The 22580-nt window shown below is 38.9% G+C and overlaps 1 protein-coding gene across 7 annotated transcripts in view; it reads left to right on the top strand.

The window, feature by feature from the left end:
* tenm2a (teneurin transmembrane protein 2a) overlaps window positions 1-22580 on the top strand; it is a 429404-nt gene that overhangs the window by 332768 nt on the left and 74056 nt on the right. For all 7 annotated transcript variants that reach the window (XM_067457752.1, XM_067457750.1, XM_067457751.1 and 4 more), the window contains one exon: window positions 20917-21155. In XM_067457752.1, coding sequence (XP_067313853.1) covers window positions 20917-21155 — 239 coding nt within the window. The remainder of the gene's footprint in view (window positions 1-20916; window positions 21156-22580) is intronic.

The raw sequence follows: 22580 nt of genomic DNA, 5'->3' as shown, positions 1-22580 counted from the left end.
ATGATTAACTTACATTTTAGGCACAATATATGTATTTGTTACTTTTAAAAAAAAATCTCAGCACTCTTAAAATGTTGTATCCTGTCAGATTGGACAACCATATCTAAATGTTTTATAAATGGAAATAACTGACAGTTTTGCATTCAAGAAACTTTACTGTCACACAGTGAAAAACATTGTGGTTAGAGACATTTCCTGCAGAAAAGCGCCTTTAAATAGCAGGTTATATCCTAATTCTGACAAAACAATCTCTTTCTTCCCCCCAGGGAGCAAGATTATTGAGTACGATGTGACAGAAACCCTGTCTCAATCCAAAGAAATGTTTTTTATTAAAAATCTAGGAGTGTTATTAGTTGGGTGGAAGCAATTTAAGTATTTTGACAGGCTAATCATTTTTAAAAATATATTTGTTTTTACCTATTTCTTCAATTAATTCTTTAATATTCTAAAATGACAAGTAAATAAATAGGTTCATATTTTATGATTTTCAAATATAGAAACTCATTTGGAGACAATGCCTAGTTCTTTATTTATTGGTGTATATTATAAAATCATCATACATCGGCTTGTCCTCATAATGTAGGGGGCATGGCCTGAAACCTCAACACACACCACAATATAAGGACCTCATAATGTAGGAACCAACAGAAATCAAACCAACACACACATACACACACGTTGGGTTTCCATGTTTTATGGGGACTTTCCATACACATAATTATTTCTAACCCTAAACCTAAACCGAAAAGTTTCTGCATTTGAACATGCTCAAAAATATGTTTATAAGCGGTTTTCCTCATGGGAACCCCAAAAAATGTCCCCACGAGAACAAGGTTTTCTTTTAACAATAAAATTTGTCCTGGCGGAATACAATAGCCAATTCTTTCAAAAAACTTGAACTTTTGAATGATAGTGCATATCAAATCTAGTCTTGTTTTTACATATTTCTCTTTATTTCTGTCCTTAGAGAAGATATAGTATTATTATTATGTGTCTTTCATGCTCAGTAAGTTTTCAAACAAACATACGGAACTGTGTGCTTACAGATCACACACATACACTGTATTATGCATGCATAGCTTTTATGGTATTAGCATTCATAGTTCCCTCAAATACAAATGCTCGGTCTCTCATGCATACACACTCACCCCTGTGGCTCAGCTTTCTCACACACCCAAACACACACACACATCACTTTCTTTCACCTTTCTCTTTCTGTCTCTCTCTTTCTCTGTATGTTTCTCCTGCTGGGCAGAGGGTCACCTCCTCTGTTCCCAGATCAGAGAGGTAGCATACCTGCATGCACTATTCATGAGTCTTGGCTGCATGTTTAATTCAGAAGGACAGGTCTCAGGCCTGTTGGAAGTGCCGGTTCCTGACATGGCTGTAATTAAAGCAGAGCTGATAGGCTGTCCTGGATGTCAGCATGGGCCATCCGACATCCAACAGACATGAATGCTTTAGGACTGCTGGGGCCATTGTGTACAGGATTGGAGAGTGAAAGGTTTTGTTCCGTTCAGTGTTTGTAAAGCACACATACATTGACAATCTGCCTGTGACCTCCGGCGTTAATTGTCGGCTGTGTTTGATTGGTTTATTTTTGCTGGTGATTCTGTGGACACGCCCACCGTCACCCAGCAGACGTTTCCTGTGGTCTACGTCAGGGGTTTTCAATCTTTACAGATCTTAAAGGCCCCCCAAGCCAGACTCTCAGCTAAAATAGAGACTCAGTATTAAAATGCAAATATCCTCTGCAGCACTTTATAATAACATTCATTAAGAACATTAAACTTATTATAAAATGCAAATACGTCTTTATTTTGATTTTTTTTTTTTTATAGAAATGCCATGAAAAATTAAGCTCTTTATATTTTATTTATTTTTGGCATGGAGCCCCTGGAAGTACCCTCAGGAACCCCTGAAGGTTGAAGACCCTGGGTTTACATGAACAGTGGAACGAATGATAAAGCGTTAGGGAGCGCCCTAGAATGTAATTACAGTGCAGCAAATCTAGTGTTATTTTGTTTTTCCTGATTCTGACAATACAATTTCTTAAGAATGTTTAGAATTAAGATGTTCGTAAATGAGCTTCTTTATTTCATATAGTTTATGCTTATATGCTTTATTTCACACCATGTTTCATGTTTTTTTCTTTATATATATATATATATATATATATATATATATATATATATATATATATATATATATATATATATATATATATATATATATATATATATATATATATATATATATATATATATATATATATATATATATATATATATATATATATATTTATATAATTTGTGTCTGAAAAATACATATTTAAGTAGTTTTTACATTTCACTGAATTTTTGATTAATGCTATGTCTTATTATATAATTCATTGTTTATATATTTAATATATATGACATGTGATGAGTTGCAATGAGCAAATCTTTAACAACACAATCTTTTTCACAATCTTAATTAGTTTAAAAAAAGATTAAACCTTTTCTTTGAAATTGACACACAAAAAAACATACTGAGTAAAAAAAAAAATGTTTGAAGTTCAGCAAAGTCCATTTTGAGGTTCCAAAAAAAATTCACCAATCATACAGTCTCTGGTAGTAACACCAAATGTGTCATAACCAAAAGTCAAAACCAAAATCTCAAAAAATATTGAACTTTTTTTCCATGAAACCAATATTATTATTATTTTTTGAACAGACAGCCTATATATTAATACCTGTACTACATGGATCTAAAATAATGTTACACATCCAATGTTTTTTCCACAACAGTTAACCAATTGTTCACATAAGACATATCAGATAATATTTGCGTGAACACTCGACAAGTATTTTTGAAATACTATCATTCTATGTATATCAGGATCTGATGTGTCTTTGTGCGCAGGCATCAGATCTATCAGTCAACGCGAGTAAGATTGTTCTTGGACAAAGGAAAGGTGCTTCTCTTAGATATTTTTAGATGTTTCGTTGCTATTTGGAGCATTGGGATCACACTGTTAAAAAAGTAAAGGTGACACTTAAAATTGTACAGCATCTTGCTGCACTGCGTTTTTGAGTTTACTCAACTTTTACACAATAAATATCTGAGTAAGGTTCACATGTCTCCTAATTTAAGATCTTTTGTTCGGTTGATTGAGTTTTTTTTTTTTTTTTTGTCACCATCATGGTGATTAGTGTTTCCTTTAGTTGGGCAGTTTGACGGCTTTTAATGTTAGTGTTTCTCTATCTGCTGAATAAGAATGAGATCATTGTGTAGTGGTTTAATTCACTGATTTAATGAGTTTAATATGAGCAATATACTATTAACTAGGTTTTATCGTCATTCTAGAAATGATACAGGACTGTTTTAATCAGAAAAGTTGAATAAGGTTTTAAACCAATTGTACATTAATCACCTCCTTTGAGATTTACTCCCAGGGACATCAAGAATCAGCCTATGAATCTCAACAACTAACCATCAATTACATTTCTGTCATCATTAACTCACCCTCTAGTTGTTCCAAACCTGTATGAATTTCTTTCTTCTGATGAACAGAAAAGAGGACATTTTAAAGAATATCTGTAACCAAACAGTTAATGGTTAAGTACACAGTTAACAAGAGAGAAAAAAATCATTTTGGATGAACTGACCCTTTAAGCAGCACTAACCCTGACAGGTGACAAATTATGATATGTTTTTCTCAAAGTACTCCTGTCAGGAAACTCTAGTGGGTTCCAGCATTGCATTCTGTCCTTCGGTTCTCTGCGCTGTCGTCATAAATCACTGAAAGTTGCCATGTGTGTAATATCTATCGGCTTTATGCCTGGGTAATATTTAGACAGCTAACTGGCACTGGATAATTGTCTCACAATCCTTCCTAATTTGCACACAAAATTATGAAGCGATCTTAAAATGAAGGGCCGACATTCTGCATTGAATCGCGGATGCTCAGGTGTGTAAGAATGGGCTCCTGTACTGAAGCCATCAGGGCTACCCAGCAGCACTAAGCCTGCCATCTGCTGAGACAGAACCACACTCCCCACACCAATCCAAACCTCACCAAGCCAGGAAGCCGGCCCAAACTCTGGCCCCTCTCCCCATTCCCCTGCTAGGAGGCCCCGCCCCTCTCACTGCAGCTTTTTAATTGGGGTTCTGTCAATGCAGATGGGCCACCTGTCACACACACACACACACACACACACACACACACACATACACACACGCACGCACATGTAATTCACAAACTCATTTCCAATATATTCACATTTATTAACTGCATTACTCATTGCATTTGCGGAGGCTTTGAAGTGTGGCGAGAGAACTCGCGAGTACAGATTGGAGCACCAGCAGACCACCCAGGATCTGTGCTGGCATTGCCCAGAATCACATACACTTTCCTGGGCAACAGGCGGGTTTGTGGGCCTTCTCAGTGGAATCATGCAAGTGCTTGTTCATTTCATTTTTAAGTGTTTACCTCAGAAAAAGTGATCCACAGGGGCACAGTTTTTATTTATGTTTTATTTGTTAAAGATAAAAATAAAAATGCTTTTACACTTTTACTATACTATACTATAGAATATAATTAGAGCCTAAACAAATATATAATAATATTTTGAATACACGTATTCCCCTTTTTTTTTTTTGTAATAAAATCTAAATAAATAAAAGAATAGAGTTGTTGTTATTTTTCTCCCTAGATTAAATTATTCTGGTATTTTGTCTTGAGAATAAACTCAAGAAACAGTAAAAATGTAATATTATGTTTATATTTATATAGACAAAAAAATTAAATGTGCGTTAAAAAAGTGCATATTACTAGATTAACATCATTAATTTTTTTAGTTTAAACATACAGTATAGTTTATATATTACAAATTACATTTGTGTCATGTTTGCATTTCTTACTCAGAAATGTATTATTATTATTATTATTATTATTATTATTATTATTATTATTATTATTATTATTATTATTATTATTATTATTATTATTATTATTATCACATATCCCTCTTCCTTCTGTGAAATAATACTGCAGAAAATTCCCAGTTTAATTTTGTAGAACAGTATATATATATATATATATATATATATATATATATATATATATATATATATATATATATATATATATATATATATATATATATATTTGAAAAAGCCTGTTTAATTTTGATTCCCCATCCAGGCTGTCAGCTATAGCTCTGGAGGTCTCCAATTCAGTTGTGCCCCAAAATTGCTAGCTTTCATTGAAAATAAATGACTTTCCAGTTGCTTGTTGCTATTTTATTCTGCAAACAACTGTCGAGGTAAATGTCCCTTAAGGGTCAGATGATTGGTGAAAAATGTTAATGCGAAACTGAATAAAGCTCTTTTTGGTGCGAAGAACCTTGACTATTGTTATAAGTTGACTTCAGGGGGGAAATAATGACCCCTTTAAGGATTTAAAAGGTAATTTGAAATGAAATCAAATATGCAGTAAAAAAAAAAAAAACTAGATGCCATATTGTGCTTAAATGGGATCCAGCACATTAAGTAGCCGAATAGATCAGAGATGTGTTGAGCTGTGTAAATAGCACAAAATGTCACACGGACAGATAGACGCTCAGTTCCTCAGTGAGCAGAGATGGAGGCTGGGAGAGTCTCATCTCCTCTCGCCTCTGGGTCACACAGCACTAAGCCGACACACTAAAGTTAATAGGCCTATTTTTATTTCTGTATCAACAGTAACAGAGAGCATTTTCACACACTGCCTGCCTCTATCTCTCTACAGGAGAAAAACACTGACTAAATCCACCTCTGCCGTTTTATAAACCAAAGAGAGAAAAGTTTTGGGCCAAATCTCCAGCCTTGTGATGCAACAGCAGCCAAATAGTCCCTTCTGCACTATTCTTACTTTTTTCGTTGACAAATCGTTGACATGATGAATGGTTCATTTTCCCTTTAGTAATTATTTTTCCTATAGTCACTCTTTTCCACTGCTTTATTATCCTTTTCTCTGTCTCTTTTTCTCCACAAGGGTGAAGCTACAGATGGGCAAGCAACACACAAACTATAGAAAACAAATAAAGTTTTAGCTTTCGTTGGCTTTACCTCTTTCTAAATTGATTATTGGCTATTTTTTTCAAAGGACATTTTCATTCCAATTAATGTAGACCGTCAGTGTGGTTGCATAAAAGCCGCCCATTTTTATTAAATTTTATTTTTTAGTGAAATTAATCAGTTTAATTTTACATTTAAGAACTTTATACAAGTTAAATAAATTAAATGTAAGAATATATATATATATGGCAAAACATTTTCTTATTATAACATTATCTAGATAAAAAAACACCCTACCTAAAAATGTGTATTTTCAATAAGTATGCTTTCAATATAAAATGCACATCTGATTAAGTTGTGCTGTTTTTTCCAGTCTAGCTAACTAAGGTCACATCCATATGAAGCCTGAGCTTTTCCTGTCCATTCTTTGTTCTCCCCTCATCTCAAGAAATATCTGCGTACACAAAACCACTGAAACCAGTGCCAGACCATTATGCCAGACTACATAAATACACCAAAAATGAAGAAGATGTTTTAGAGCATGCATGAGAAGTGGGGTGATGACATCTTCGTTCCACAAAATATACAGATTGCCTAAACAGGAAAACACAAGGGTGTCATTTTCAGAGAATTACAGAAAGAGACACATACTCAATGGTGTAAAGTATTTTAGTATATGTAATAATTTAATTAGTAATATTGAGGCGTTCAGTTTTATTTTGTTCTTCTTACAAATCAATTATTTTCTATTTTCACTGGTATGTCTCAGACGTCGAGGACTAGCGCATCTTTGAGGTCATAGTTGACACACAAATTTAGTGTGGGTAAAATACTTAAAGGGTTACTTCAGCGATTTAGCATATGGCTTTGTATCAATATTCGAATGATTGTGCTTCCCCCCTCATATCCCCCTGAGACAAGAGATTTAGGTATTTTATTTCTGGGAAAAAGTCCTGCAGTGACGCAAATATCGTCATTTTGCGTAATCGGAGGTTTTTTTTGGCCAGAGGCTAAAGACTACAGCCAGTAGAAGGAGCTATTTCCGTATGTTTTCAACCTGCACATGGTGATTGGGATCGCACTCACAGCACTCGGCTCGGGCAGCTGTGGGCATTCATGTGAACGGAGCTGTGCGGAACAAAGTGAGTGTTTCAACTTTTAAAATTAATTCCTATGAAAGTTAAAGGGTTAGTTCACCCAAAAATGAAATTTTTTTATTTGCGTGAACACTCGACAAAAAAAAATGAATATCAAAAACTACGACTTTATTCAGCATTGTCTTCTATTCCGTGTTCCTCCAAAAAGATTCAAACGGTTAATGAATCAGTGAATCGATCAATGATTCGGGTCGCCAATGTCACGTGATTTCAGCAGTTTGACGTGATCCGAACTGCTGAAATCACGGAACTGTGTTCCGAAGATGAACGGAGGTTTTACGGGTGTGGAACGACATTAGGGTGAGTCATTAATGACATCAATTTCCTTTTTGGGTGAACTAACCCTTTAAGCTTCCAAAGGCATGAACTGAAGACGCTCCAGACTGAGCACGCGCTGTGAATGACTGTTGCGCTCGCGCTTACCTCAGCTCTCGTGATCATAATCTGACTCCTGCAGCGTTTGTGCTGTGACATTCAATCGGCTCACTCACATTATATTGAACAGACATGATCAGTTTTTAATTGTAAATGAACTGATTTTATTTTAAAATGAACGGGGTGGGAAAGTGATCCAGTAATCTGGGAGTGGCCTCGTAGGGCAGCGAACAAGTGCATTCTGGGAGGTGTTATCTTTAATCCGCATGAGACAAAAATATATTTTCTGTATTTTCTCAGTCTAGAAGGCACGAAATATAAAAATAATTTCACATTTCTACTACATTAATGACCCAGTTTAAATACAAAGCTTAAAGCTAAATCACTGAAGTAACCATTTAAGTACTTGTAAAATCTGATATTCAAAGAATTTTACTCAAATTGTATTGGAACTGGTGATGGAGTCATTTTCTCTGTTAGGAATCTGTACTTTTACTCAAGTGTGGTTTTCAGGTACTCTTTACACCTCTGCCTATACTGTACAGTTCTAGCAATGAACAACTTCATTTACCTTCAGTGGTTATGACTTTGTGTCTAAGGTTGCTGACTATAGAAGGTTAGACAAAATGAGAGATGTGAATATAATCTCTCTGAGTGGCCATCTCTTGTGACTAACATAAGTGATTAACATGACATATAAAAGCAAGGAATATTTTTTGTTCTTTTTGGAATTGGAGGTCATGCGTGTTTTTCTGTGCATGTGGGTGACTTTTATAGGGGTTTAGATTGATTACCCTGAATATTCCACCTACAGATTAACACCTTGAGCCATTTAGAGAGGAACACACAGCTCTGTGTGCGTGTTCTCTATGTAAATGATGTTATTTTATAGGTCAGGCCTTTCCTGCTAAAGTAGAAAACCAAACCTTTCTCTGAGAGGTGCCTGCACAGCTGCCAGTACTGGAAGATTGATTGCCAAAGTATGCAGTTGTCAGACAGGTAGAGGAAGGGAGAGGGTGAGGGGGAAGGTGCGGTTGGAGGATCTGAGAGATTGCTTCGGCTGAGGGAGAGATCGGAAAACAAGAAGAAGGGTGGAATCGGTTTTCGGCAGCATAAATGACTGAAGATGGCCCGGTCCTGTGAAGGCTTATTTCCAATCATAGAGTGAGGCCTCTCCACCAGCTGATGCCTGCTTCAATTTTACTCTCATCTCAGGACGCGCAAGCTGCTCTCTTCTCCTTCCATACAGACTCGTGCACACTCAAATTAGATTCCCGAGCAGGTCGCACTATCACAATTGAGCCGAAGAGGAGGAGTGCCTTCACATGCACGGTATTTTTGGAGGTGTGTGTTGTTGTCGCTACGGCCTGGCGGGTGTTTGTTTTGGAGTGTCTTTGTAACAGGGTCCTGTGTCAACTTCTTAAAGTGCAGCTTGGGTCCGTGAGCCATGAGAGAATTTGATTTGTCTGTTTGTGCAGATATCAGAGATTCAATTTGAGTTGCGTGAAATGCTGGGCACACATTCACAGGTCCGTGAACTCTTTGAACCAGATGTATTCGCGGTTGTTTCTACATTTGATGTTGTAGCATCCATTCCGCATCATTTCACCTCCATTAGTTATGGGTGATGTAATTTTTGACCTCAGAGGATTCTTATGAATGTTTAATTATAGCGCTTGCAGTCTCACTCATGCTTTTTATTCCCTCACACTTTTCAGCTCAAACCGCTTAATACATTCACACTTTTGTTGCATTTCACCAAGTATGAATTTATATGGTAGTTTTGCTCTGAGCTTAGTAAAATAACCATGTTTAAAGGGATACTTCTCCGCTTTTTCCTATTAAAGTATGTTATTCCCTTAACTAAAACAAGTTGATACATACCTCTTTCGTCTGAGTGCGTGCACTTAATCTCTCTGACACGGGGTGACGGTCTGATAGCATTTAGCTTAGCCCACAAAGTCCAGTTCATTGACTATGGTACCAAACAGAGATCAAGTTAGAAGCAACCAAACACCTCCACGTTTCTCCTATTTAAATACAGTTACACAAACAGTTGAATGACCTAGTATGGTGATGTCAAATGTGTACTTTCAATGCAATGTAAGTCGCTTTGGATAAAAGCGTCTGCCAAATGCATAATTGTAAATGTAAATGGTGACATAAAATAAAACGTGACACTTTTCTAAGCGGATTAAAAAGGAGAACTACAATGTATGGTGGAATAGATTGAGAGAACTTCTGAGAGTACTTCGACTCAGCGCAGTAAAAAGTCCCGGCTGAAAAAGATGTGAGGGAGGATGTTTCAGCCGGGAAGTACTCCCAGAAGTCCTATTCCGCCATACATTGTAGTTCTCCTCTTTAATCCGCTTAGAAAAGCGCCACGTTTTATTTTATGTCACCATACTTGATTGTTCAACTACTTTTATGTTTAATAATATAATATTAATGCACGCACTCAGACGAGAAAGGTATGTATCAACTCGTTTTAGTTAAGGGAATAACATTGTTTAATATGAAAAAGTGATGAAGTATCCCTTTAACTTAGACAACACAAAACGAAGAACTGCATGAACTGAGGGCTTAAATACACATGGGAGGCTAATTAACAGAAAGTGAAACAGGTGTGTAATTCAAATCAGTAATCATAGAAACAAACTGGTGCCAGGAAAATGAGAAAAGGAAACTATAATTAAACCAAAACGGAACATACATGTGGCAGTAGCAACATATAAGGTATATTAAAAAGTGACAAAAATGTAGCACATTTGTTCAATATTTCAGATTTTTGTAAATCTTTTTTATAAAAGTACCTTTTAAAATATTAATTCAAATAAATGCTTTAAAATAATTTGATGACAAAATTTTGCTTTTTTATGAAACTTAACCATATTCAAGTGTTGATAAAAAAGGAATGCATGAGGCATTTTTTTTTTTTTTTAAGAAGAGGTTCAGCTCTTTCTTTTGATATATTGCATGGTCAGGTATTTATTAAACAACATATTCTATGGGCTATTACATTTTTGTGAAAATGGTCAAAAACCCTGGCAGTGGCTGGCAACTTTTTTTTTTCTTCTTTAACGCTGGGGGGGAAAGAGTTAATGATGCCATAATTTGCATACTGAATTGTGATTGGTCTTTATTGCACATTATGTGGCAAGTTCTGCTCTTCCGCTCATGCAAATTCAGAAAAAGAGGGAAGGAGAATTGCTGCACAATTTTAGGCCATAACTGCAGCTTTTAAGCAAGATTAAAAACAGGAAAATTGTCCTAAAAGAAAATTGTTTGAATTCCTGAGCTCAGGCTGAGAAGTGAACAATGCAAAACTCTGCTTCTCTACCTCTATTCTTCCTTTCCCTCTATTCTTCCACCCCCCTCTTTCTCTCTCAGAATTCATCAGTGGTTGCCAAGGTATCTGTGTGGGGCAGATTTAAATTCTCAGCTGCACTCCGAGGCCAATTTGTTATCCTAACGGGAGCCAATCAGAATACAGGTGCCCGCAGCTCGCTGAAGATTTATGGGCCCTCTCTCTGCTCGTGCCGCACGCAGATCAAATTCCGGATATGGCACAGCAATCCCAGCAAACATAATTAGAAAAGTTTTTGGAAACCTTTGTTTTGGTGTTTAGAATACCCATTGCCCATGGTTGGATCGCAGGTGAAGAAGAGAATGGGAAAGAAGAAAAGTTTATAAAAGCCAAGTGTAGTTTATGGCAGAGAGAAACTTCTCTCGGTGAACTGTCTGTTCTCCTGCTGGGTGTTTTGGTATGTGGGTGTTCCAAAAAAGAAAAAGCAGTTAAAAATGTATTTTACTCCTATTACAGCATGCACAGAGAGGTATTTCATGACCGGTCACTTACATGTCTTGATAGGCGCTGATGTTGGTTATTTAAAGTGGAGAAGTGATATATATAATGAGGGTGTCAATCAGAGGTGTGTGGGCAGCGAATGTGAGATCAGACAGTTAAATGAGGGATAGATCTGGAAATGGAAAGTTAAAAATGAATAAATAAACACTGGTGTTTGACACTAACTACATGTTTGGTGATGAGGGGTCTTCTGGGGCTGTCACAACTAATGAGTGGCAGGGGCCATTTTCAGCAATGCATATTTAACAGGGCTCAATGACACACACACACGCGCACGCGTATAGAGTGAGAACACACACCTGTCTGACTGAGACATGGTCATTAATCACCTCGTGCACACAACACACACCATGACCTCAACAATGACTTCATCAGTGCCTGCAAAGAACTTACAGAACTTATCTCAGCCTTTCTTTGTCTCGCTTTGACCTCTTCTCTTCTCTTCTCTTCTCTTCTCTTCTCTTCTCTTCTCTTCTCTTCTCTTCTCTTCTCTTCTCTTCTCTTCTCTTCTCTTCTCTTCTCTTCTCTTCTCTTCTCTTCTCTTCTCTTCTCTTCTCTTCTCTTCTCAGCTTGTCTTGTCCTCTCTCCTCATCTCGTTTCACCTCATCTCCTCTCAGCTCTTCCCCTCTCCTCACCCAGACTCATTCTTACCTCCTCTTCTCTCCTCATCCTGTAGTTATTTGGTCTATTTCTTCTTCTCTTGCCATATTTACATTTACATGTATGCATTTAGCAGATGCTTTTATCAAAAGCGACTTACAACTGATGAGTACAGGAAGCAATCTGTCATGAAGAGGCGAAGAAATGCAAAAAGTGCCCTAAATACAAAGATTTGGATATTACTCAGAGTAGCAAAAACCAGAAAGGGGAGGGAAAAGAGAAAAAATAGAGGAGGAAGAGTTTTTTTTATGATAAGATTAAGTGCTTATGGAAGAGATGAGTTTTTACCTGTCTTTTGAATGAAGCGAGTGATTCTGTCGTGCATATGGAGGACAGAAGATCGTTCCACCAACCAGGAACAGTGAATGAAAAAGTTCTGGAGAGGGATTTCATGCCTCTCTGTGGTGGTACCACAAGTCTCCGCTCGTTAGCTGAGCGAAGGCTTCTGGTGGGGGTGTAGACTTGTATGAGCGAGTCCAAGTATGCGGGTACTGAGCTTGTGGTGGATCCATAAGCAAGAGTCAGAGCTTTGAATTTGATGCGGGCAGCGAGTGGTAGCCAATGCAGAGAGATGAAAAGAGGTGTGATATGAGACGTGACGCAGTGTTCTGGATCATTTGCAGCGGTTTGATGGCACATGATGGAAGTCCAGCCAGAAGCGCATTGCAATAGTCAAGTCTAGAAATTACCAGGGCTTGGACAAGAAGCTGTGTTGCATGCTCCAAAAGGTCTGATTTTCCTGATGTTGTGCAATGCAAACCTGCATGACCGAGCTGTCTTTGAAATGTAGTCTTTGAAGGACAGCTGGTCATCAAAGATTACTCCAAGATTTCTGACCGATCCTAAAGGGGTAATTAAAGATGAACCTAGCTGGATGGCAAAATCGTGTTGTAGGGTCGGATTGGCAGGGAAGACGAGCAGCTCAGTCTTTGATAAGTTGAGCTGCAGGTGATGGGTTTTTTTCATCCATGCCGAGATATCCGTCTGGCAGTCATGCATGTACTGTGGGATCATCTGGTTGAAATGAGAGGTAGAGCTGTGTGTCATCAGCATAACAATGATATGAGAGGCAATGTGCCTGAATGATGTAGAGTAAATAGAGAAGAGGAGAGGTCCAATCACTGAGCCCTGAGGTACCCTCGTGGTTAGTTGATGTGCTTTAGATACCTCTGCTTTCCAGGTAACCTTGAAAGACCTACCTGTGAGACAGGACTCAAAGCAGTATAGTGGAATCCCTGTGATACCCAGTGATGAGAGGGTGGACAGAAGAATCTGATGATTCACAGAGTCAAAGGCACGAGACAGATCAAGGAGGATGAGGACTGATGATTTGGATGCAGCTTTTGCTATCCACAGGGCTTCAGTTACTGACAATAATGCAGTCTCAGTTGAGTGGCCCTTTTTGAAACCTGACTGGTTTAGGTCCAGTTGATTAGACTCCTGTCTCCTGTGCTCTTATCTCATCTCCTCCTCTTTCTTCAGTTCTTCTCTTCTTGTCTCATCTCCTCACCTCATCTTGATCCTCTCCTCTCTAGTCTTTTCTCTGCTGGCCTCAGCTTGTCTCCTCTCAGCTTGTCTCCTCTTATGTCACCTCCTCTTCTCCTCTTGAGTCATCTCTTCTATATTTCATCTCCTTTTTTCTCTGTTCTCCTCTCCTCGTGCCATCTTATATCACCAGGTTTCATTTTGCCTCCTCTTCTTTCTTCTCCTCTCACTTTTCTCCTCATCTTATCTGCTCTAGTTAATTTGTTTTGCCTTTGTTTTGTCTAGTCCTATCTCCAAAGTCCCTATATCCTCTCCTTTCTTTATTTCATCACTTCTTCTTTCATATCATCAGTATCCTTTCCTCATTTACTCTCATCTTGTTTCATCGTGCCTACTTTCAGCTCTCCTCCTTGTCTTCTTGCCTCAGTTTTTCTCTTCATTTGGCTTCTCTCGTTGTTCTCAGTCTTTCTTTTCTCCTCTCACTTCCTGTCTCTCAGTAAATAAGTCATGTTCCTTCCTCAAATCATTATGTCCCTCGTTTTTCAGTCCCTGTGGACTTTGAAAAGTGCAAAACAGCCATTGTCTCCAGACTGTCCTCTGCACAACCCCACCCTGTCAGCACTCCTTTTTTGGGCTCAATCTGGCCTCTTTTTTATTTCCTGTCCACCTCCTGGTCTGGCTTCATCACTCTCTCTCTCTCCCTCCATCTCCCCCCCTCTCTCTCTCTCTCACGTCTCCCATCATCTCAGTTGGCTTCAACTCTTCCCCCAGCTTCCCTCCCAAACAATGCTCAACATAAATCACTGTCAATTAAGCACACTGTGTAAATCAAGCATTTTAATTTCATTCCGCAATTAAGCAACTCCATCCGCAATCGGCTTCCCCTCACTGTCCTGAGATGAAATGAGCTTTCAATAGAGATTCAGCCAATAGCTATGAGTTACACTTCAACTTGAGTGCACGCGCTTCCAAAATGACCTTAATTAATTTCCCTCCGTCACCCCTGTCAGCTGGCAAATTAGTGGCTGCAACCTTCTGCGTGGGTAAAAATGATTTGGCATTTAAGTGACTGACTTGACCTTGCGAGTCATCCGACTTCAGACGGTGAAGGAATGACACGGAGGCGGCCTGAAGGAAGCGGAGCTATATTTTTAGACGTGCACTTCTGCTGACTTCTTGTCACTCTGCTGCTCATTGCAGGCCTGATTACTGCCTACCTGTAACCTGCTAGCTTCCCTTTAGAGTTTGTGCACGGTCGCACCTGACAGAAAGAACGGAAGGAAGGGAATGCAGGTTCAGATAAATCATGGAGCTAGAGGTGGAGGTGCCACCTATGGCATCACACCATCAATTGGAGAAGCGAGAAGGGAGGAAAGAGTGTTACGGAGAGTTTGTGCGAATAACAAGAAATGCAAGATTCTGCTTTTTTCCACAGTTGACTGAGCCTCCAGTTTCATGCACACAAATTCTGCATTTGTTTGTGCACTTCTGTGTGTATGTGTTATGCATGCATGTGTGTGAGTCAGTGAGGCCTAAGGCAGTGTAGATGTCACCCTCAGCTGGGGGAAAACAGCTTTGTTATGTAAAGCCATGTGGAATCCTCAGAGTGGCCTATATTTATTATACTGGCTGCATTATTATCATTTATTAACATTCATTACGTTTACCAACCTGCTCTCATTCTCTCCATCTTTCCCTTAGAGGCTTGTGTGAAGGACAGACCTCTATCTTTTTCTTTTGTATTTCTTCATCAGTTTATTTTTTTCTATAGTATTGTGGAGAGAGGAGCTAATGCAGACATGAATGATGTGTATGGTGTCAGGACTTGGAGAGGCTTTTTTTTTTTTTTTTTAGGGAAACAGACATAAGATATTGACATGAGACAAATTAAGTGTGAAAACTAAAAGGGTGTCCTTACTCGGAGAGAAAAAAATGTGACCAATCACGGAAAGTAGGGACACAAGTGGGTTCTGTGGCATATTGTGTTATTCTGAAAGTGTAGTCTGTGGCATATTGTGTTATTCTTAAAGTGTAGTCTGTGGCATATTGTGTTATTCTGAAAGTGTAGTCTCCAAGCTTTCCAACAATGTGTAACAAATGGAAATCTGGTAATATTTGGAGAAGTTGTGGTCATTTGAAGGTAGGCATTTTAAAAAGTTTAAACGTGAGAAAACGGCCTCTAAAGATTGTATAGTTCTCACCTGTTCTCACCTGCTGGTAGTGACAATAGGGCTCATTTACATCTCTTTTAGATAAGCCATACACCGTGGAAAGCTGTATGGTTCCATAGCAACAACAGATGCAACGGGGAAAAACGGACTGCATACTATTAATAATAAAGGATAGGAGAAACTAACATTACCATCTAAAAGCCCATTATATTAATGGGGGGTTTTGGCACGTGATACAATGCTAACGATTACAATTAAGACAGTTAATAACAATAGGTAGGTATAGGAAGGTCTAAACATGTACTAAACATGAGATAATGTGTCTTAGAATGTACACAAAACGACAAACTTAGATTTTTTCGTTGCCTCCAATGAAATAAGTCGTTCAGGCACATTTTATGTTTGTCGGGGTCTTCTTTGTGGATGTAGCATCTCTGAAGTTTGCAATGTGCAATTTGCCTCTACATTTCCAATAATTTGCATGTCCTGCCACTCTTTTTTTCCCATACTAAACATGGACAAAGTTTCAAAAAATAAGGTGGACGTTTGATGGGAGTATTTCTTTGTCAAAAATACTACTTCCGGTTAGTCATAAGTTTCTGCAAGTTTTTTGCGATCATGCGTCCCCTTGACGTTAATGGGGGCGGAATTTCCTTGTATGGGCCTTACGGACAATTCTACCGGAAGCGCGTGAGAGAGAGAGAGAGAGAGAGAGGGAGAGAGCGAAAGTAACAGGCTACGCCCATCAAAGCGCTGGCTCGTAGGCTGCGCTCCACAGGTGATGTGCACAATTACAATGTCACCAAAAAAGTGTGTTTTTGGTTGCCAGACCAAGACAGTCCTGCACAGATTCCCCAAAAACCCCGCGTTAAGGCAACAGTGGATGTAATTTGCTTTTCCGGATCAGCAAATGAGTTGCGCGAATGTTTATATCTGTTCGCTGCATTTCGGTGCCGACTGTTTCATAAACAAGGCCCAGCTCGACGCCGGATTTTCCCGATCGCCTAATGCTGAAGGATGGAGCAGTCCCAACGATAAAGGTCCCAACGTTAGAACCGCAGGCGGTGAGTGAGACTGCTTCAAATGTCTGTGTTTTTGCCTATGCTCATCAAGTAGCCCAAACATGATCACGTATAGTTAATTGATCAATGGAGCATGCGATGTGTAGTGCGTGTACATTTGTTTAGCTGGCCACTATATGTGTAACTTTATGTTTGTGTATTGTAAAAGCACTCCAAACAACAATACACAAAGAGTGGGGAAATATGTTGAACTAAATAAGCGCGCTTCTTCATTCAAATGCGCTACTATTCCGTGTCTTTCTATGTAAACACTAGCCTGCCGTGCAAAACCAGTCAGCTTACTAACGTTACAATTGTCTACACAAACCACGCGTAAACACACACACACACACGTGCACAACTGCACTTCCCACATGTACACCTTCAAAGACAAAAATACGACGATATAATTCAAGTATAAATATGTAAATAACACAAGCCGCTAAGCATATTATATAGTTAGTGTATAACTTGTACCACATAGAGACGTCCTGCTCTAGTCGTTTTTGCTGCTGCTCCTGTTCAACTGCAGCCTCTGGGTCTGATTCCGGATCATAGATGTATGGCTGTATCTGATTAAAAGACATATTTTTATTTTGAATAAAGTTTTTTTCCTGCTGTTAGGGATGACACAGCTTTACGACGCACTCGACTCAACACAATAGCAGCAGCGAGCCCACGTTATTTAGCTCCGCTCACACGATACGCCCCCACCCGCTCGGCTTTTTTCGGAAAGACTCGGAACAGCGCATCTTTCTTATATAATTATAAAAAAAATAAAGACTTTTCGGAGATATGCAGGATGCAATGCTACTCTATAGGTACTCAAGATTGACATGACACTGACTGAAACTGAGTGTTTCACCCCCCCTTTAAAAGTAGTACTGCCGACTTGTGTGACTGGTTTCCGTGACGGGTCAGAAATGTCCACTGGGACTTTTTTTTTACTGTTTCACTCTGTTGTTTCTATGTGCAGTAGTTGTGGGGATTTTTCATTGTTTCACCAGTAGGGGTGACAAGTGACTGTCTTTATGAGTCAGTGAATCATGTATGCATTCGTTTCTGATTTTTTTAAATTATTTTTTTTAGGAATGAAACAAGTCTTCATGAACGAGTCACTGAATTGATTTTTCCAAAAACACTGATTTGCTCAGGAACAAAAAAGTGACTATTATATATTCAACCTGATTTATTTTTTAACAAAACAAGTGACTTACTGAATTGGACATATCATATTTACATACTACCCTTACTTTTACTTTTATTTAGAACTTTAGAATGCTTTAGACACAATACTGTTAGTATTGGTCTATGTAAGAGAACAGATGTAGTTGCACTGGAGGTTACATTTAAAAAATCCCTTGCTGATAGGTTAGTTAGCCGCTGACCCCAGTAGCCCCATCAGGCCTGATTCCAGGAGGGTTCAGTCTGTCCATTCATGGGTGAGTGTGGGATGATAGAGGGATGTATGGGGATAGGCCGATAAGAGATGGGGGTAATGGAAGGGCTGGAGCACGACGGAACAAAAATCAGCTCTGGAAATGGAATCCACCGCTGGAACGTGTCCAGAGATATTGGAAGGCATCTTGTGGAAAGAGGCTATTAAAGATCACAGGAGTGAGCAGCTTGTGGCCGTTACCCTGGTAGGTTAGAGGTATGAGGCACGGATGTGTCTGGGGGGTAGTGTGTAGGGGGGCTGGTCCAAAGACAAACCTTTTAGGCTTATACCTGACCGCAGAAAGCTCTCAGCCTTTCGATTCGGTCTTAATAGAGAACGGGACCTGATAAAACACGACAAACCCCATGACCCCACGCTAATCACAACGGCAATGTGACTGCAGCTAATCCATTTTACACTACATCTTTTTTAAAACTGCATCTGTGCTGCTGGCAGGACCAGGCTTTGTGTTAGACGAAAGTTCTCATTTGTAGGGCAGGAAACACCAGTATGGGGCTCAGAGCAGTAATTAACTGCTAAATTATTTAAGTACAATGCTAAATTGAACAAGTATCATCAATAATCTATTGTAGCATTAAGACAATGTAGTAAGTATCACTGCTAATGAGAGCAGCACTGTAGAGACTGGAGAACACCAGTGTGACACCAGGGACCGTTCTGACAGTTACTTTCTGAGTTATGTAATTTCTTAAAAGTTAACTTTGCTTTTCTTTTTTTCACACAGAGGTGCTGTAATGTAGCAGACAAATCACTTTTATAATGTTTTCTGACTTTTTGAGCTTGAGTCTGTGCTCACTATGGTCAACCGTGTACTGTACACTCTTTCTTTACTTTTTATGTTTCACAGATGAGAGACATACAGAACAATATAATATAATAATATAATGGTGATTAGATGATGCCAATTTTTTGTATTATTTTATTTTGTATCTATTGCTTATTTTCATACCGCAACAACTAAACTACTAACTGCTGCATTTTTTTTATCTGCAAAAATAAAATTGCCCTGTAGCCAAACATTTTTCAAAATGTATAAATATTTATTGATCATGTATCAATATACACCGACCATGCATAACATTATGACCACTGACAGATGAAGTGAATAACATTGATTATCTCTTCATCAGGGCACCTGGGTGAGGTGATATTTGGCAGCAGGAGGACATTTTGTCCACAAAGTTGATGAGTTTGAAGCATTTGACGAGTTTGACAGAGTTCCAAATTGAGGTGGCTAGACAATGGGGTCAGAGAATGTGCAAAACTGCAGCTCTTGTGGGGTGTTCCCGGTCTGCAGTGGTCAGTATCTATCGAAAGTGGTCCAAGGAAGGAACAGTGGCTTAGGCTCAGTGATGCACGTGGGGAGTGAAGCCCTTGTGAGCTAACAGACCAGCTACTGTAGCTCAAATTGCTCAAGAGGTTAATGTTGGTTCCAGTTATGGTTCACAGTTTGTTGCGTATAGGGCTGCATAGGCGCAGACCAGTCAGGGTGCCCATGCTGACCATAGTTCACCGCCAGAAAAGCACCAACAGTGGGCGAATGAGTATCAGAACTAGACCACAGACTAATGGAATCACATTTTCTTTTACATCACGTGGATGGCCAGGTGTGTGTGCGTTGCTTACCTGAGGAACAGGCTGGTCAGAGCAGTTGTGTTTTGGCAGTAAAAAGGGGAACAACACAATAGGAGGGTGGCCATAATGTTATGCCTGAACGGTAACTTCTGTACATGTCAATTTTAGAGCAGAATTAGCTGTTTGTCCAATCATTGAAGGCAGGTGTATAGCAGGAGTGTTGAACAATTGTTTAGCACAGAGATTACACTTTTAAAGCTAGTCAGGGGTAAAAGTGATTTGTGATGCATTTTTTAGATCTTTCAAATTGCACACTGAAGTGAAAAGCATTCTGTGGAATCCTGCCAGGCTGTTGTTACATGACTCTGTGGTCTACGGACCACATTTGAGCTTAACACTGATTATTAGTGAGTACGTTCTGTCTCTCTCTCTAGTCTCAGCGCTAAAGCTGGATATTAACAAATCACGTCCTGTTTGTCTGCGCCAAGAGTCCGTTTATAAGGCTGTAATGATTAATCTCTCTGTGAAGAACACTGCAATATCCTCTTGTCTATATTTTTCTATTCATTAGCTCAACGGAAATGATTCTGCACCAGAGAACCGAGTCGCTGCGTACGATCTTAGTGAATTGTGTCTCTGTACAGTATGTGTTTGTCGTTGTACCTGAAAGAAGCGGAGGCTCTTGAATTATTGAGTGACTTTGTTGTGTAAGTGTCCCTCGGTGGGCCAGGACAGGCCTGCGGTGCCGTGTGTTCGTGTGCCATATGTCCACTGCTCCACACTGAGGCGCTGCATACACTGTCCTTCACCCCCAACAAGTGCTTGTGACACTCAGCGGTCAACACAACACACACACACACACACACACACACACACACACACACACACACACACACACACACACACACACACACACACACACACACACACACATATATATATATACCTTAAAGCTTAGAAATAGAGACTGCTGCAGCTGAGGAGGTTTGATACCAGAGATGGATGTGACTTTCAATGTGTGCTTGAAATACTAAAAGTACTATTTCTCTTTCTCTTTCTTCAGGCATTTCCTGTTTAAGACCTCTTCAGGGACCACGCCTCTCTTTAGCAGCTCATCACCTGGTTACCCTTTGACCTCCGGCACAGTATATTCGCCCCCACCGCGGCTCCTACCCCGAAACACCTTCTCCAGAAGCGCCTTCAAGCTGAAGAAACCATCCAAGTACTGCAGCTGGAAATGTGCTGCCCTGTCGGCGATCGCCGCTGCCGCCCTGCTGGCCATTCTGCTGTCTTACTTCATTGGTAAAATATATAATTCTCTCTTTATTAGGCTATAGATTTCCAGTGCATTCTACATCAGACACTGTAACGTAGGAAACTATTATTGCATAATCATGTTTTGTTTTATCATTTGAGAGATTAATTTATGCATTATAATGAACACTTGTATCTGAACAAACAGTTATTCGGTAAAAGCAATAAGCGGATCATCTAATTCCACATATAGATTAAGCAGGCTATTCATCATTAGTGCGTGTGTGTGTGTGTGTGTGTGTGTGTGTGTGTGTGTGTGTGTGTGTGTGTGTGTGTGTGTGTGTGTGTGTGTGTGTGTGTGTGTGTGTGTGTGTGTGTGTGTGTGTGTGTGTGTGTGTGTGTGTACTGTATGTGTGCGCATGTTTTATCCAGATGCTGCTCATTATTGAATTTGCCTGAGGAGAAATGTAGAAATGTTACCTAACTCATCCCGGTTGATCTGTGACTAGAACTCACCAGTTACATTGTTAAGATCTGAATTATTAAACGCAACTACACTGTAAACCCTAATAAGTTGAGAATACTCAAATGATTTGAGGAAAGTGATTCCCTCAATTCAATTGAGTAATGGAGTCTCCTAAAACTTGTATATTTAAGTTCACTTAACTTGGTGCTCACATTCACTGTACTTAAATTGTTAAGTTCACCAAACTGGCTACACCAGTTCAGTACAGCATGCTGGGTACAACCAATCAAAACTCCCCTATTGGTCCCAACATGCATTGCGGCATGAATAAATTATGCGTCTGAATTGTGACACATTTTCTTTGATTCTTACTATTTGCTGTTACTTTTGCTGTTTTGTTCTGATGTTTTTTTAGCTTGTTTTATGTTCAGAGTTGATCTGTTTATCAGATTTTTTCACCATTTTAAAAAGTTTTTTGTCACCATTGTAGAGATTCATACGCAGATTAGTGATGTGTGTATGTGTCTAATTAATGCCATAGATTTAAACGTTTTGTGCACATTAAAAAAAAAATTATATTAGCACAATGGTGAAGATTCTAGTATTATTAATATTTCAAAACTATTAATAACTGCTTTGACATCCAAAGCATTGGACTCTGCACAAGATCAGGGATTCTGCCTATATATGATGATGTTATTATCATCATCAATGAATAAACAACATCGCTTGATGATATTTCTCTTGGCTTTTGTTGCTTAACATAGGTGTCTCACAAACACAAAGCAGCCAGAGAAACACTAATATTACATTAAGGGTCAAGAGCCCAACTAAAGCAAACACTTATCTCCATCATGGTGACTTCCAACAAAACTATTATTTTCATTAAAACAGAAATAAAATCAATTTGGTTATAAGTTAGTTCACATATTATTGTTATGTTTAGTAACTTACAAATTTTTACTTACCAAATTTAAGATTACACACAATGAAAAAGTCTCCATCTT

This window comes from Pseudorasbora parva, chromosome 11 (genome assembly GCF_024679245.1).
Source record: "Pseudorasbora parva isolate DD20220531a chromosome 11, ASM2467924v1, whole genome shotgun sequence".
In the NCBI taxonomy this organism is placed as follows: Eukaryota; Metazoa; Chordata; class Actinopteri; order Cypriniformes; family Gobionidae; genus Pseudorasbora; species Pseudorasbora parva.
Note: the sequence above shows the minus strand (reverse complement) of the source record. Positions and strands in the feature narration are given on the sequence as shown.